Source organism: Vulpes vulpes, chromosome 1 (assembly GCF_048418805.1).
Source record: "Vulpes vulpes isolate BD-2025 chromosome 1, VulVul3, whole genome shotgun sequence".
In the NCBI taxonomy this organism is placed as follows: Eukaryota; Metazoa; Chordata; class Mammalia; order Carnivora; family Canidae; genus Vulpes; species Vulpes vulpes.
The window spans coordinates 123,900,263-123,917,279 of record NC_132780.1 but is presented as its reverse complement, the minus strand read 5'-3'; the positions used below and the strand labels follow the sequence as shown (position 1 = coordinate 123,917,279).

General features: G+C 57.9%; 2 protein-coding genes across 6 annotated transcripts in view; one reads left to right on the top strand and one right to left on the bottom strand.

The window, feature by feature from the left end:
- Window positions 1–838: 838 nt before the first annotated feature.
- Window positions 839–4,112, bottom strand: LOC140597847 (uncharacterized). The gene is made up of 3 exons (XM_072748508.1): window positions 3,675–4,112; window positions 2,472–3,521; window positions 839–1,007 (listed from the first exon to the last, which is right to left on the bottom strand). Exons 1-3 carry the CDS (start codon window positions 4,110–4,112, stop codon window positions 921–923), a joined length of 1,575 nt encoding a protein of 524 aa, XP_072604609.1. The 3' UTR covers window positions 839–920.
- Window positions 2,853–17,017, top strand: part of ADCY5 (adenylate cyclase 5) — a 147,938-nt gene continuing 133,773 nt past the window's right edge. For 4 of the 5 annotated variants that reach the window (XM_072725186.1, XM_072725183.1, XM_025990189.2 and 1 more), the window contains exon 1: window positions 3,941–5,304. In XM_072725186.1, coding sequence (XP_072581287.1) covers window positions 4,111–5,304 — 1,194 coding nt within the window. In that variant the 5' untranslated portion in view covers window positions 3,941–4,110. Of the gene's footprint in view, window positions 2,916–3,940; window positions 5,305–17,017 lie in introns of those variants that run through there. The other variant, XM_072725187.1, reaches the window with a different exon arrangement.

The window sequence follows — 17,017 nt, the reverse complement described above, 5'->3', positions numbered from 1 at the left end:
TGCCTATTGGGGTGTCCCTCTCGGACCATATATGCTGCAGGCCGTGTGGTAGGTACAAGAAGCAGGCTGAACTTAGGTTCCATCCTGCTACAGACTATGGGCCTTGATTCTCGAAGTCTCACTTTTTCATCTTTGTAGTGGGGAGAATAACCTCTTCCTCAAAATGTTTATATGACAATAGAACGTCTACGGATACACAGTGGTTGCTTACTAAAGACTACATATCAGTCCTTTCCTCCTTTCTTCTTATTCATCCTTCTCTGCTAGTCCCACATTCGACCTCCAGAGTTTTGTTTTTCTTTCTTTCTTTTTTTCCCCTTCACCATGGGAAGTAATGGCTTCTCTCTGAACTCCCCCAAAATGACCGAATCGTGGCTCTCCTCCCCCTCGGTGATGGTAACCAAGGTGGGCTCATCTCATATCCCTGCAGCACCCAGCCCAGTGCTTTGCACCTAACAGGTGTTCTTTGAAGGTTGTTAACTAAGTTCTTGGTGCTTTTTATGACTTAGCTAATCATGGATTGATTATTCAAAGGCTGAATCACTCCAGGGTTATCTTATTCCTATCTCTTGGGTTTTTCCTCCCAATTTGTAACTCTGGCGAGGCTTATCTTGCAATCTGCAAGGAGATGACCAGCAGAGAGAAAGGGAAGCTGACTCACACTCCAGGCTCCTTGTCAGAAACTCTGCAGAGAGAGCTGATGGAAGAAGAGTAAAGGGAAGGTTGTTTCTCTCTGGTAGAGATGGGGTCCCCTACCCCTCCCACTGGTTACACTGCCAGAACTTGCAGTAGGACAGCTCAGGGGCCAGGAGAATTGGGTGGGTACATGGGTCCACAGATCAAGGTCCTCACCGCCCTGCAGTCAAGTCCTTTTCTCCACTCCTGCCTCTCTGGGGCTGGTGCTGTGCAGGAATAGCTATTCATTCCCTGTCCAGCGGGCACCCCACTTTGCTCTGGGCTGACGGCTTGCTAGGTCCACGGGAGGCAGTTTGGTGCTGATGAAAGATCTAAGGGTTGCAAGTTAGGGAACTCGTGTCAGTATGGCAAGCCCATCATGTTCTCCAAGTCTCAGTTTTGGATCTCTAAGTTGGGAATAGTCCCATGCACCCTGTTTGCTCTCTGTCATATCCCAGGGCTCTTGAAGGAGGCCAAATGACATTTTTAAAGAGAGAGAAAGAAAAAGAAAGGAAAGGAAAGAAAGGGAAAGAAAAGGAGGAAGGAAGGAAGGAAGGAAGGAAGGAAGGAAGGAAGGAAGGAAGGAAGGAGAGAGGGAAGGAGGGAAGAAAGGAAGGAAGGAAGAGGGAAGGAAAGGGAAGGAGGGAAGGAAAGAAGGAAGGAGAGAGGGAAGGAGGGAAGGAAGGAAAGGGAAGAAGGGAAGGAAGGAAGGAAGGAAGGAAGGAAGGAGAGAGGGAAGGAAAGGGAAGGAGGGAAGGAAAGAAGGAAGGAGAGAAGGAAGGAGGGAAGAAAGGAAAGGGAAGGAGGAAAGGAAGGAAGGAAGGAGAGAGGGAAGGAAGGAAGGAGAGAGGGAAGGAAAGGGAAGGAGGGAAGGAGAGAGGGAGGGAAGGAAGGAAGGTAAGGGAAGGAGGGAAGGAAGGAAGGAGAGAGGGAGGGAAGGAAGGAAGGAGAGAGAGAGGGAGGGAGGGAGGGAGGGAGGAAAGGAAGGAAGGAAAGGAAAGGAAGGAAGGAGAGAGGGAAGGAAGGAAGGAAGGAAGGAAGGAAGGAAGGAAGGAGGAAGGAAGGAAGGAAGGAAGGAAGGAAGGAGAGAGGGAGGGAAGGAAGGAAGGAAGGGAAGGGAAGGAGGGAAGGAAGGAAGGAAGGAGAGAGGGAAGGAAGGAAGGAGAGAGAGAGGGAGGGAGGGAAGGAGAGAGGGAGGAAAGGAAGGAAGGAAATGAAAGGAAGGAAGGAGAGAGGGAAGGAAGGAAGGAAGGAAGGAGGAAGGAAGGAAGGAAGGAGAGAGGGAGGGAAGGAAGGAAGGAAGGTAAGGGAAGGAGGGAAGGAAGGAAGGAAGGAGAGAGGGAAGGAAGGAAGGAGAGAGAGAGGGAGGGAGGGAGGGAGGGAGGGAGGGAGGAAAGGAAGGAAGGAAATGAAAGGAAGGAAGGAGAGAGGGAAGGAAGGAAGGAAGGAAGGAAGGAAGGAAGGAGGAAGGAAGGAAGGAAGGAGAGAGGGAGGGAAGGAAGGAAGGAAGGTAAGGGAAGGAGGGAAGGAAGGAAGGAAGGAGAGAGGGAAGGAAGGAAGGAGAGAGAGAGGGAGGGAGGGAGGGAGGGAGGAAAGGAAGGAAGGAAAGGAAAGGAAGGAAGGAGAGAGGGAAGGAAGGAAGGAAGGAAGGAAGGAAGGAAGGAAGGAAGGAAGGAAGGAAACCAGAAAGAAAGAGTGTGAGCGTCCCAAAAGCTCTTGGGCGGCGCGGTGCTCCCCGGCTCCCCGGCTCCCCCCCCCGCCCCGCCCGCCCCGCCCCGCGCCGGCCTCGGCCTCACCCCCTGCATCTCCATCCTCTCCGTCCCCGGCGTCCCCGGGTCCGAGGTCCTCCGTGTCTCGGGCGCCCCGTCCGTCTGCGGGCCTCGGGGGCCGCGGGGGTCCCGCTGCGCCCTCCTGGGTCGCGGCCGCCCGGCCCGAGGCTCGCCCAATGAGAGCGCGGGGCTCCGGTCTGACAGCTCGGGAAGCGGCCAATCGAGCCGGGCCAGGAAGGGGGGGCGCGGCGCGGGGGCTGAAGTTGGGCTGAAGGGGGAGGGGGAGGCAAGGGGGACGCAAAAGAGGGGAGCTCGGCCTGGGGGCGCCGGGACCCAAGCAGGGGGCGGGGGAGGGCCGGGGGCGGGCGCGCCCTCCCCCCTCCCCTCCCCGCCCCCCGCCCCCCGCCGCGGGTCGGGGCCCAGGACGAGGCTGCAGGCGGCCGGGAGGGAGGGGCGCGGCGAGCCCTGCAGGTGAGGAAGGGGCGCTGGGGACCCCGCGCGGGGCGCGGCCCGGGGGTGCCGGCGGGGCGCAGGGGCGCAGGGGCGGGGGGCGGGGGGCGGAGCGTGCCTGGCGCGCCCCGAGCCGGGCTCCCGCGGGCCTCCCCGGAGCGCCCCGGCCGCGGCGGCGCTGAGCGCTGGGCCTCGCCCTCCGGATGCCGCGCTCCCCGGGAGGCGCCCGCCTGCGGAGGCCCCGCGGCCCGCTCTCCGCCCAGACCCCTGCGCCCGGCGGCGGGGCGGGGGCTGCGGGTCCCGCTCGGCGCGCTCGGCGGGGCTCCGCGCGGCGGGGGAGGGGCGGGGCGGGGCGGGGCGGGCAGGGGAGGGGGCGCGAGGGGAAGGGCCGCGCCGCGGGAGCCCGCCTCGCCCCCGCCCCGCCCCGCCCCGCCCCGCCCCCGCCCCGCGCGGACGCCGGGAGCTCGGCTGGGCTCGGCGCGGGGCCCGGCGCGCAGTCCCGCCGCGGGAGTGGGGTGCGGGCGGCGGCGCCCCGGGCTGCAGGACCCACCCCCCGGGGCCCCGAGCGTCGCTCCGCCCGCCGCCCCCCGTCCTCCCGCCCCCACCCCGCCCCCCCGCCCCCCACCCCTCGTAAGGACATAATGCTGCCTGGCGCCCGCGCCTCCCAGTCGCTCCGGGTCCGCCGCGAGCCAGGGGCGCCCGCCGGGTCTGCGCGCCGGGACCCCCGCGCCCGCGCCCGCGCCCTCGCCGCCGCCGCCGCCGCCGCCGCCGCCGCCTCGCCGGGCCCCGCTTAGGCGGCCTCCGCGCCCCGGCCGCAAGGACGCGGCCCCGTCCCGCCTCGCCCGCAACTCCGGGGCTGCCCAGCTCCGCGCGAGCCGCGAGTCCGGGCGCCCCCTGCGCGCCGCCGCCGCCGCCGCCGCCGCCGCCGCCGCCGCCGCCCCAGCCCGGGGCCGACTCCACCTCCCGGGGCTCCGCGCGGCCGCCGCTCCCCTCCGCGGGGCTGTGCCCGCCCGCGCCGGCCCGCCCGCCGCTGCCCTCGGCCGCGCCGCTCAGGACGGGGCTGCCGAGATGCCCCGCCGCTGCGCAGGGCCCCGGGCCGCCCCCGGCGTGTGACCCCAGCCTGGTGCCCCTGCTCGGCCGCCCGCCGCCCCCCGGGAGGCCCCCGGCGCGGCCCGCGGGGGCGGACGAAGACGACGACGACCAGGTCGCGGGGGGCATGTCCGGGCCGCGGGGCGCGAGCCCCCCGGGCTGCGCGGCGACCCGGGGGGGCCCGGAGCACCGCGCGGCGTGGGGGGAGGCGGAGGCCCGCGCCAACGGCCACCCGCACGCCGCCGGGGGCGCGACCCGCGGCTGCAGCAAGAAGCCCGGGGGGGCGGTGACCCCGCAGCTGCAGCAGCAGCGCGAGCAGCGCGAGCAGCACGAGCCGCAGCAGCATGTGCAGCAGCATGTGCAGCAGCATGTGCAGCAGCAGCAGCAGCAGCAGCAGCAGCGCCTGGCGCAGCGCTGGCGCGGCGGCGACGACCCCCCGCTGGGCGGCGACGACCCCCTGGCCGGGGGCTTCGGCTTCAGCTTCCGCTCCAGGTCGGCCTGGCAGGAGCGCGGCGGCGACGACTGCGGGCGCGGCAGCCGGCGGCGGCGGCGGGGCGCGGCGGGCGGGGGCAGCTCCCGGGCGCCCCCTGCCGGCGGCGGCGGCGGCCCGGCGGCGGCGGGCGGGGCGGAGGTGCGCCCCCGCTCGGTGGAGCTGGGCCTGGACGAGCGGCGGGGCCGGGGCCGCGCGGAGCCCGAGCCCGAGCCCCAGCCCGAGGCCGGCGCCCCCGGGGGCGACCGCGGGGCCCGGGCCCGGGACGGGGACGGCGACGGCGACGGCGACGGCGACGGCCCCGCGGGCCCGGGCGCCTGCTGCCGCGCGCTGCTGCAGATCTTCCGCTCCAAGAAGTTCCCGTCGGACAAGCTGGAGCGGCTGTACCAGCGCTACTTCTTCCGCCTGAACCAGAGCAGCCTCACCATGCTCATGGCCGTGCTGGTGCTCGTGTGCCTGGTGATGCTCGCCTTCCACGCCGCGCGGCCCCCGCTGCGGCTGCCCCACCTGGCCGTGCTGGCGGCCGCGGTCGGGGTCATCCTGGTCATGGCCGTGCTCTGCAACCGCGCCGCCTTCCACCAGGACCACATGGGCCTGGCCTGCTACGCGCTCATCGCCGTGGTGCTGGCGGTGCAGGTGGTGGGCCTGCTGCTGCCCCAGCCGCGCAGCGCCTCCGAGGGCATCTGGTGGACCGTGTTCTTCATCTACACCATCTACACGCTGCTGCCCGTGCGCATGCGGGCGGCCGTCCTCAGCGGGGTGCTCCTGTCAGCCCTGCACCTGGCCATCGCCCTGCGCGCCAACGCCCAGGACCGGTTCCTGCTCAAGCAGGTAGGAGCCCACGCGGCCGCGGGGACTGTGCGTTGCGGGGCGGGCCTGGGGCAGGCCCCAAAGACAAGCAGCTGCATCGCCCCCTAAAGTGGGGGCAAAGGGCCCGAGAGACGTGGCTGCGCCGGTGTGTGGTGCCTGAAGAGCTTCTCAGCCCCCCTGCGTGTTCATTTACAAAAAGATGCTTTGGCTTGGCTGGGGGTGCAGGTGGGACACACGCACACACATACACACAGCGCTGTTGCCTGGATGTGAGTGAGGAACAAGAGCTGGAGGAGAAAATCCCGGAGAGGGTCTCCCTTCCCTCCCTGACCCTCTCTAGAAGGCACCTCACAAGAGTGGCAGGACCCTGCTGTAGCCTCTCCCCCCTGTCGTCAGGGATTCTTGCATAGAAGCTTGGGGCCCAGACTCCCTTGCCCAGTCTGGAGGAGGAGAAGTGATAAACCCTGCCAGTTGTCCTGACGTGGGGACTTGGGAGCTCGAGACGCCCCTGAACTTGAGGGAGGGCGGACAAGTTTGTTTTGTTTACAAAAGTGCCCTAAGCCGGAGAGCAGCCCTCCTAGTAAAGGCGAGGAGGAGCCTCTGATATGCGAGCGAGCGGTGGCAGTGCGTCCCCCCCCTGGCCTGGGCAGAAAGCTGGGGTCTCGTGGTGCGGGCAGCGTGACCCCTCCCCTGGGGTGCTCCCAGCCAGTTGCTCGTGGTGGGGGCTGTTTGTTCCTGCGGAGACCCGTGTCCTGAGCTCGGATGGGTGGGCTCTGGAGGAAATCAAACCTCTGCCTGGCTAACCGGCGGCTCCACTGGAGGCTTCTAGAGGGCTAGGGCTGTGCTTGCTCTCCTGACCTCCGCTGAGACCCGCCCCTCTGAGACACACACAGGGGCCTGGTCTGGAGCTCCGTGGGCTTCACCCATTGACCCCCGCTAAGCCCGCCTGTTTTCACGCAGCGCAGCCGCGAGAGTCATCAAGCGAGCCCTCGAGGGGGGCTCGTCTCTCAAGCGGGGACCATGTTGCGCCCCACACCTCTTCCGGGTGCCTGCGTCCTCTGATAGAACCCGTGACCCCATTCCATTGGCATTGCCTTCCTCCTTCTCCCTGCTTCCAGGGCCGTGTCTCAGACTCTGATCCCGTTGAGTGCTGCCCCTCTCTTGAGGGGTTTTCCTGTGCCACACTGCAGCTTCCTGGGTGTGGGACCCGTCACCCCACAGGGAATAGCACTAGTATGGGCTCCGGGGAGCTGGGCTCTAAGCTGCACCTCCAAGTGCCCTGTGACTGGGACGAAGAGGATCTGCAGCCTCTCTGGGCCCCCGGGGTTCTTTTCTGGAGGCCGAGAGAATTGCGTGCGCCCCTTCCAGTCCCAACCTCTGCCAAGCCTCACCCCCACCAGGAGCCCCTCCTTCCTTCCATTCCAGCCCCGCTGGCCTCTCCCTCTTCTGCGGGGTTAACAGTAGAGTCAGAGCCACAGAGCAGAGCACTGACTTATCTTCCAGGGCCCATTGCTTTCGCTCCCCGTCCAGTGTCAGCTCTTTGGATGCAGGATTCCTGACGTGTTTCCTTTGCAGGATTCCTGTGTTTTTTCTTCTCCACCCTCTCTCCCTTGTCTAGCACATTTTAGGGTACTTAGTAGGGATTTAATAACTGCTTGCCAACTTGGTTGTGCTCCAGGGAGTCGAGGAGGTGGGGCTGTTGAAGCTTACTTAGTTAAAGTTTTTCTGATGCGGGATCAGAAGGAAAAAAAAAAAAAATCTTGAGCGATCAGCTTTGAACTTGAGAGAGAAACCCACCGAGAGGTGGTGGTGGTGGTATCAGAAAAAGTTACCTGCTATTGTTCGTGCTCCTAAAGGCTTTGTGACCCGAGGACCCAGGCTATCACACGGATGTCCTATCTTTGGGTGTTGCTCCTGGCTTGGGTAGGAGGCAGGTTGCTTGGATGGGCGTAGCCCTTCTGCAGAGGGAAGGGCATGGCATTCACACGGAGAAGCAGAGGTTTCCAGGGTCATTCAGAGGTATTTTTTCTGAGCCAGCCACGGGCCATCCCAGATGTATGGTTTCAAGAGACTGGAGTCAGCTCCCAAGAAAGGAGTTCTGGTCCTGAGGTGCCCCCACCCCAGCTTAGCAAGAAAATGCCCTGGCGGCTGCGGAGTGACTGTCCCACAGACTCCCCTTCTGTCTCCCACAAATCCCTTCTCTCCCCCACCTTCGCCACCTCTCATCCCGCGCTGCTTTTACCCAGTGTGGTCTTTAGACTTGGCCATAGGCTTTGGGGTGGGTTTACACCTAACTTCTCACGTTCTGCTCTGTTGTTGACAGCAGAGCCCGTTAGGAATGGTCCGGGACTAGGGAAAGCAAACGTTCTATTTGGCTTCGGAGAAGACTGTATTTTGAGGCGTTTGTGTTTGATTCACCTTTTTGATTGTGTCTGATATAAAAATGTGTGTTTCTTGGCCAAACCCGGATGGATGGTTGGGAACTGTTAGTGGGACAGCCCAGCATGCAGCTGTGCCTCCGATTAGCCCGGAGCAGCAGGTGTTTGAGGGTGGCTTGCATTAGATGCCTTGTTCTTTTCTCTGATAAAGACACATGTTTGGGGAAACGGGGTGACATGGTTTCTAACGTCGGGGCTTTGGAAATATCCCTCGTCCCCTGTGCCTTGGACACATAATGGGCCCTGGGTAAACTGTTGGCATTTCTTCACTTCTCCTCCCGCAAGGCTGGCCCCCTTGCTCCCACAGCCCAGGTCCCCAGCATCATTATCTGACCTGGGTATTTTATTCTTTCCCGTCCCCTTTTATGGCTGGGGCTCTGTCCTCTGCTCCAATGAAGAGGAGAAATATTTGGTTTCTGAACTGGTGCCTCCTGATGGTTTTTGCTCAAGAGATGACCAAAAGGTAGTCCTCTTTGGGTGGGGGGTGTTTTCTCCCCTTCCTGTATCTATTGCTCTAACTCTCCCCCCAGTCTCCGTCCCCCTCCCCCTCTGCTTTCTCTCTTACTTCCTTTCTTCTCCCACCCCTTCTAGTCCCCTCTGGAACTTGCTCTGGCCTCTCCTCTCCTCTCCTCTCCTCTCCTCTCCTCTCCTCTCCTCTCCTCTCCTCTCCCTGCGGGTTCTGCTTCCCATCTCTTACTCTCTACTTGCAGCCTTGCAGCGTGTCCTGTGCTCTTCTCTCACCGTTGTCTCCTCTGTGGGGTACAGTAGGAGCGTCACAGGGTTGTTTTTTTCCTCCTCCTTTGCCTGTTAGAAGTCCCTCTGCTACACCCATACCATAAATAACACTCGAGCATCTGCCAAACACATTCCTCACTTGTGTTAATAGGCTGCAATGATGCCGGAGCCTGTTGCCATGGCAACCTCATTTTTGTTTGATTGTATCCCACTCTGCTACATAAAGCCTCTGCACGCACTCACACACAAACAAGCACGCTCACACAACCATTACATATGCTTCGCTATTAAAGATGATTTTGGAGAGAATGTCTTTGGGCCCTGTGGGGGCAGGTGGTCATCTGCCCGAGGAGATGAGCGTCTCCCCTGTCCGGCCTTCCTCCAGGAGGTGATAATGGATGGAAGAGCTCTTTGAAAAGTAGAGTCTTGTTCAAATGCGGGGTATTATTATTCTGCAGCCACGTTAGGCCTGCCTCACGTGGTTTCGGAGGAGAAGATTCTGACCCCGTGTGGGTCCCTGTGAGCTTGGGAGAGCTGTGAGGAGCTGCCCCTCATGGTGTGGGATGACCCGTCCTTGTCCCCTGCCCATCTCCTCCTCCTTCCCCTCTTCCCTGTCACCCTTTTGGAGAAACTCTGTGATTTCCTGCATTTCTTCTTTCGTGCCTGTTTGAACCCGTAACTGTCACCAGTTGTTGCAGAGATCAGAAAGGCACAGGCGCTGTGTGTGTGGGTGATGTTCTGTGACTGCGAGCACATGTGAGTGTCTGTAGCTAGGAGGCTAGGGATGGGGGGTGGGGATGCGGTGTATGTGCGGTGTGTCTGTCTGGGTGCACACACACGTGTCTCCGTGTGTGTGTTGTGTGTCTGTTGCGTGGGCTGACCCTGGCAGTGGAGGTGGGCCTGGGGAAGCCTTTGTGTTGACTTTGAAAGGAGATCAGTGTGGCCCTGTGCTGTTTGTTCTTGGCTGGTGGCTGGCTTCCCGTGGCCTTTTACCTTTCTGATTCTGGGCCTTGACTGCCCTTCTGACCTTGACCTCTGGTTCCTTGGGGAGGTGCCCTGGATGCACGTCCCCTACTTTCCACACTGTAGCTGGAGGCTAGATTTGACTGGTCAGCTCCCCTGAAATATGGGGCTCCTCGCCTTCCCTTTCTAAAGCTCCTCCTGCTGCCCACTCACTCAGCTGCCCAGTGAGCCCCATTGAAGAGCTGCCTCCTTGCCCTGCAGCCGAGAGGCCTGCATGGTGGGTCACTGTGGCTGCCCCAGGTGCTCTGCTGACAGCCACTCCCTCCTGGCTCCCTGGGGTGCTGTGGAGGAGGACACACTTCCACTGCAATGGCTGGGAGTTGCCTGCCACGAATTGCTTCCCCCATCACCCGCATTCCTGGACCGGAGAAGTCTGGCCTCAGTGAACTCCAGCAGCAGCAGCAGCAGCAGTAGCAGTCTGGGGTGGGGGCTTGGCTCTGAGTTTGGAGCCGAGGAGGGTCTGCTTGTCTTACCTCAAAGCTAACTGTTTTTGTCAATTCTGTTTGCTAATTGTTTTCAATTATGTTGCCTCCTTCTCTGTGCAACAGGGCAGGGGTGTTCAAAGGGGAGCAGAAGCCTCGCGGGGCTGCTAGCGAGGGGGTTGTCTTCCAGATTCGGGGGGGGAGGCCTCGATGCCCGTGGGGAGGACTTCAGGCAGGGCAGAGACCCAGCCAAGGAACAACATGACCAGCTTCTACATTGGTGGGATGTTCAGTGTTAATAATTCAGTCTGGGGTTTGATCTGGGGCAAGAGCGTGAGGCCTGTGTGCTGTGGAACACAGAACAGCGTGCTCATGTTTATCTAGAAAGAAGACACGGACGATGTATTAAGCCCCATCGCGGGAACCTGCCCCACCTCACAGAAAAGTTTTAAAAATCGGCGTGGAAGCCCTGGATGGAAGCTTTCCTAGTAGATGGGCCCTGGCCGCAGGTCACTGTGTCGGAAGGTGTAGCTGGCAGCAGAAGCAGGGCTGTGGCCCTCGCTGGGCCAGGCTTTTTTTTCTCCTAAGAGGTATGAAAGGGGCTCCCACCTTGGCCCCAGCCAGAGATGGAGGTACAGAAGGCCAGACGGGAGACTCCTATGACTGTCCCAGTCTCCTTATGGGGACATCCTGTCCGGGATGCCCGCTCCTGGGCACCCAGATAACTGCATTTATCCTGTGGGGGGTCCAGCTCCTGGTCATTTACTTCCCAGGAGGCCAGCCTGTGTTGAGACTGGAAATAGTTTGCTCCAGGAACTCTGTGCCCCTAAGTCCTTTGGGTGCTGTTACATAAGTTAGGCTTTAGCATGTCCTTCTTCGACCCGTGCTTCCCGGGTAGGGGTATGTAGCTACCAGAGGGTAGGGTCAACCTTAATGTTCTCTCCCGGACTCAAAACTTCATGGAGAGGATTGGAAAGCCCTACTTCTCCCCCTTCCTGCCCCCCCCACCCAGTATTTCTCAAGGCAATGCCCAGATGTAGGATAGGGAAAGTCTCTTTTTATAATGCCGCAAACAAAATCTGGGGGTTTCTAGTTAATGGACTGCGTGCTCAAAGTGAGCCTGCATTTGGGGCTGGCTGTTTGAAAAGACCAGCAGGTTGGGACGCCGGGTGGCTCAGCAGTTGAGCGTCTGCCTTCGGCCCAGGGCATGGTCCTGGAGTCCTGGGATCGAGTCCCACATCGGGCTCCCTGCATGGAGCCTGCTTCTCCCTCTGCCTGTGCCTCTGCCTCTCTGTGTCTCTCATGAATAAATAAATAAAATCTTAAAAAAAAAAAAAAGTAAAAGACCAGCAGGCTGTTGGGGCAGGTTAATGGACATATCCAAATCATGGGAAGATTAGGCCCCCTTTGAATCAACTGTGGTTGATTCTGGAACTCAGAGGAAGGTGAGCAGCTTGGTAAGGGGACTAGAAACCTTTGCTTCTGAGAGAACCTTTGAAAGGCTGGGAGATACTTAGTGGAGAGGAGAGCAGGTTGTAGCAGGGTAAGAAAACAGCTGGGCGAGGGGCACCTGGGTGGCTCAGTGGTTGAGCGTCTGCCTTTGGCTCAGGGCGTGATCCCGCGGTCCCGGGATCGAGTCCCACATCGGGCTCCCTGCATGGGGCCTGCTTCTCCCTCTGCCTGGGTCTCTGCCTCTCTCTCTCTCTCTCTCTCTGTATCTCTCATGAATAAATAAATAAAATCTTAAAAAAAAAAAAAACAGCTGGGCAAGACATTATTGCTGGGACCCTTGTTGTCGGACACAATTAGAGGGACTAAATTTATTTTTCATTGCTCCCGAGGGCAGGGTTGGGGCAAATGGGTGGAAACAGTAGACAGATCTCAGCTCCCGGTAGGAGATACCTTTCCAGCCTTTGGGGCTGCAGCCATCAAACCAGGTGCCTCTAGGTAGGCATGTGTCAGTGGAGGTTTTCAAGTAGACACTGGATGGCCTCAGCCACGCTTGTTACTGAGGAAGTGGTTCTGCTTTTGGAGGCCTGCGTTGGGGTCCAGGAATGGACCTATGTTTTAAACAGCTTGAATCTAGTTTTCATAATTCTCCTGGTGATCTTGACCAACTCTTGGGCTGGGGACCATTGACCATGATGACTGCTCAGGTCACCCTCAACCCTAGGAGTCTGTGGTTTAGGGCCTGGCACCAGCATGAGTATCTCCTCAAGTCCGTTGGGGTGTTCTGTTGTCGTGCCCATCTTGGGCTCTATGTGAAAGAAGCAAAACCAGGGGCGTCCGCCTGGCTCAGTCAGTAGACCGTGTGACTCTTGATCTCGGGGTTGAGTTCGAGGTCCACGTTTGGTGTAGAGATTATTTAAGAATAAAAAAAATTTAAAAATTTTTTAGGAAAGAAGCAAAACCATTGCAGACCTGATGAGCCATTGGGAAACATTCAGGTGGGGCTGGTGAGTATATGCTAATGGAGGAGGCACATCTGGAAGGTGATGGGTAATGGTGAAATAGGATGAGAGGAATGCTCCAGACCTGGACACCTATTCTCCTGCCAACCTCTCCCATCCCCTGCCTCCGGTTTGAGATGAAGCGATCTGTGGCTCACCATCGGTGCTGGTGCTGGGGGATGTTCAGCAGAGTCCTGGTTTATTCATTCCTTTGTCTAGGAGTGGATATGAGAAATATTGAGGACACCCCGGTCCAGAACAGATGTGTGGAATGTAGAGAACAAGGAGTGGGGCAAGAGGTAGGGAACGAGGAGATGGTTTGAAGGAGGAGCAGGGCTTCAGGAAAGGAAGAGGAGCTTGGAACTCTGAGTATGGGGACAGGCCTGGAGGTGGGGGCAGGGATGCAGTCTGGGAACAATGGGATGTAGTTACCAGAAAAGGGGGAAAGACAAACAAACACAGGGAGACAGTAGTGGCTTTATTCTTCAGGCCAGCCTCATGTGTCAGCGTGAGATCCTTCCACCCCCTCCTTGCTGTGAGTGGGTTATGAGCTGTTGCTTCTGGGCTTGAGGCTTCCTGCCTTCACACTTGGGTGGTCCCCTCTCCCTTCCCCTTAGGGGTTCCTGGGCTTTATCACACAGCTCACTGCAGTCCCAGCTGGCTTTTGGAAGGGGTCCTCAGGGACCTCAGTGCCTGGCACACAGTAGGTGCTCAGTGAGGGTTTGAATGAGTGAATGAATGGGTGGTGGGGTGGGTGGACGGCTGCACACAGACTCTGCTGTGCTGAAGTGCTAGACCAACACCTCCACAGAAGGAAGCGATGCAGCTTGGCTTGGAAGCCTATTTTGGTGGATTGCAATCCTAAACTCCGAGCAGGGCGTCCAAAATCCCTCCTGCTGCAATTTAAAACGTGTGCCTTCTTGGAAACCAAGAGCTGTCGCCTGGCACTGCCGATACTATATCACTTCGCAGATCTGAAAACCATTATTAAGTCATTCTTTCAACCTTCTCCCCATTCAATCAGACAGCAACTGTTTATTAGATGCCTACTGTATACCAGGCACTGTGCTAGGCCGTGGGTGGGAAGGGTGGTTCAAAGATGACTCAGCTGGGTCCCAGTACCTACGACTGCCATTAGCCCAGACTCTAGATGTCCTTTAGAGGGACGTTAATAGATGTTTTACCTACACGCGTTTGCTGCTTTGTCAGATAAGCTTTGGAGATAGTGGCTTAAACAGAGAATTCTTTACTGTAGGACTTGAAAGCTTTGAATATGTTAATACGCACTAAAATTTGCCAAGGGGGGGATATTGCATGAAGCCTTTATCAAACATATTTGACCCTAGAATCCATGTTTTAAGGAACGTAACAGGTGTCGGTGGTGTGTGTTGGAACTCACTTTAGGACACGCTGCTTCAGGACCTGGGAGCAGCCTGGAGATTTCTCAGGCCTGGGCCTCTGGGATAGGCCTAGGTGAAGTAATCCATACAGGGGCATTTGTTTGGTGGCTTTCCTCTCTCAAGAAGGTTTCTCAGCCCCTACTGGCTGTTTACCTGTTTTAAAGTCTCATTTCCCAGCTGAATGAGACTAAAATAAAGGGTTTTGTTGGAAGGGACCGGGAAGATGCTTCCTTTAATTTAGTTTTACTTTCTTTTAGGGTTTTGTGGGGTTTTAAAAATCTGATTTTGTTTTTGCTGTCATTACACAATGGAGAAGGTTGGGCTTCTGTACAATGACCTTTGGTAGGCCTAGCGTCCATTGAATGTCTTTCCAGAACTTTCGCTTCGGGCACTGATTGCCTGGCTGTCCACAGGGAGGTTAGAGATGGGCCATTCTAGATCATCCTTCTTCCCCAAATTTTGTTTCCTTTCCTCCTCAACCTTCCTTTCCACCCTTAAAGATTATTGATCATAGGGGCGCCTGGGTGGCTCAGCGGTTGAGCGTCTGCCTTTGGCCCAGGCTCCTGGGATCCAGTCCCTGCGAGGAGCTTGCTTCTCCCTCTGCCTGTGTCTCTGCCTCTCTCTGTGTGTCTCATGAATAAATAAATAACATCTTTAAAAAAAGATTATTGATCATAAACCATGAGTATATGTGAACGTTTACTACAAGCCTGACATGAAACTACTTCCCTCCATACATGACCTCATTTAATTGTAGTATCATCCCTAATGAGAAACACATTTTTATCCCTGTTTCAGGGCTCGGAAAATGAAATAAGAGAAGGTAAGTAACTTCTTCAAGGTCACACAGTTAGTGCCGTAGCAGATGGTCAGCACCTGCCCATGTTCCCGGGGCATGGGCCTTTCCTCTCCTGCCAGCTGACAGTACCTGGGGGCTTTCTCTGGCCTGAAGCCTCTCTCCTTGGCTACCGGACAGCTCAGATGTGCTGGGGGCCTCCACCGCAGAGCAGCTCTCAGCCAGTGACTGTTGTGTGCTGGTGGAGGACTACTCCAGCTCCTTTCCCCTGGGGCCAGGGGAGTTTAACCCCGAGACATGGGTTCTGTGGGGCCCCCCAACCCCATCCCAAGGAAAGCGCCAGTTCTGGTTGCCACAGTGATAACAGGCGAGGGTCCCTTTTTCTGGGCCTCCTTCCTTCCCTTCCTCGCCTCTCTTCCCCATTCCCCTTCTGGTGTTTCTTGGGGTCACCTCCCAGGTAAAACCACCTGTACTCAAATCCTTGTCTCAGGGTGTTTTCCTGTGGGGAATCCAAATCGAGAGTTAAGAAACGGGGATTCAAGCCTAGGTTTGACTTGAGCACCGGAAAGGGGGAGATGCCGTCTCCTGGGGTAAAAAAGCGTCAGGTGCAAGACTCGGCAGCAGGCTCAGAACCAACCTTCGTTACTAGTAGAGAGGTTGCTGGACTAGAGGAATGAAGTCGAGCATAAAAGTAAAAAAAGACTTAAGAAATACATCCCTATAAATACATGTGTAATTCTTTTTTAAGGTTTTATTTATTTGAGAGAGAGAGCGAGCACGAGTGGGGGCAGGCAGAGGGAGAGGGAGAAGCAGACGCCCCTGAGCAGGGAGCCAGACGTCCTGGGGCTCGATCCCAGGACCCTGAGACCGTGACCTGAGCTGCATGCAGACACCTAACCGACTGAGCCCCCCCAGGTGCCCCCCCCGTGTAATTTATGTATGATATATACATTTATCTTCTGTGCAACTATTTTTTAAATTATTACTTCTTAAAAATGTATGGCTTTCTCTTCCCTGGACAGTGACTCATATACTGGACAAAAGTCTCACTTTTTTGGTAAAGATTTTATTTATTTATTTATTTGGGGGGATGGGGAGGGTCAGAGGGAGAGGCAGAGAAAAATCTTAAGCAGACTCCATGCTGAGTGCCGAGCCTGATGTGGGGTTCCACCTCACGACCCTGAGATCATGACCTGAACCCAAACCAGGAGTCAGATCCTCAACCCAGGAGTCAGATCCTCAACCGACTGAGCCACCTAGGCGCTCCCCCCTTTGCTTTACAGACTCACTTTCACATTTGATTTGCATTTTTTTTTTAAGATTTTATTTATTTATTCATGAGAGACACAGAGAGAGAGAGACAGGGACACAGGCAGAGGGAGAAGCGGGCTCCATGCAGGGAGCCCAACGTGGGATAGATGTGGGACTCTATGTGGGACTCGATGTGGGAGTCGATGTGGGACTCGATCCCAGGACTCCAGGATCACGCCCTGGGCTGAAGGCGGTGCTAAACCGCTGAGCCACCTGGGCTGCCCATTGATTTGCATTTTAATAGATAACAAAGCGCTTTACCCTGTGTGAGCTCTGCTACTCCTGTGGGTTCTGAGGAGGTGATGGGTTCTGGGCAGACATGCGCTTTGGGGCCCAGAGGCCCAGGAGAAAACCCAGGTCTGGGACTGTGGGCTGAGCTGCTCGGCCTCCCTCAGGGTTTCCTTCCTGTCCACCGGGGATGGTACAGTCCTGATTGACGGAATCTGGCGTTGGGTGGCCCCAAACAAGGTAACGCACTTGTCTTCCAGAACTGTGCTGCTGATACTGTGTGGGAGAGGGGGACATGGGGGTTCAGAGAGGTGCAGTGACCTCATTTAGGTCACACAGCTAGTCAGTTCGCTAGGAGTTGCACCATCAATCCCGATCCCCAACTCCAAATCCAGCTGCCTTGGCCCATTTGGAACCAGCCCCGTGTCCACCTCCGGGTGCGTTCAGAGGCTAGAGAAGGCACAACCATTGTCCAGCATTGTCTGGGTTGGCTTTGGGAACGCGTGGTGTTTTGTTTGTGATGGCCTTCCTCCTCCGTGGTGTCTGGCTCAGACGGGCCTTCAGTGAGCCTGCATTTCCTGAGCTGGCGATGCTGTGGGGAGGGTGTCCCTGAGGTGTCCCTGGGGTGCCTGGGATCAGATCAAGAGCTCCTGAGCGGTTGGTTTCCTGGATGTGTGATAGGGACTGAGACCCAGGGGAGGGGTCAGAAGCCACACTAGGAGAGCTTAGCTTGGGGGTCAGGCTGCCTCCTATCCATTCTTCGGGGACGCATCAGGGTACTTCTTGGTACACCCTGGAGGGGTCAGACACAGGGTCTTTCTGGAGAGGAGCATCTAGTAGATGTGCGGCTTAGCGCTTGCTAGAGGGTTCCTAGGATATCTTCAAAGCTCCGCTCCTCACAACTATCAACACCTTAAAAAATACCCCAGCC

Bases quoted from the DNA above. Each gene is read 5' to 3' on its own strand.
- LOC140597847 (XM_072748508.1), bottom strand. From the start codon at position 4,112: ATGCCCCCCGCGACCTGGTCGTCGTCGTCTTCGTCCGCCCCCGCGGGC. The intron at 3,522-3,674 runs GCGAGGCGGCGG...TGTCCTTACGAG, and splicing joins GGCCGCCTAAGCGGGGCCCG to GGGTGGGGGGCGGGGGGGCG. The intron at 1,008-2,471 runs GTGAGGCCGAGG...TGCAACCCTTAG, and splicing joins AGAGGATGGAGATGCAGGGG to ATCTTTCATCAGCACCAAAC.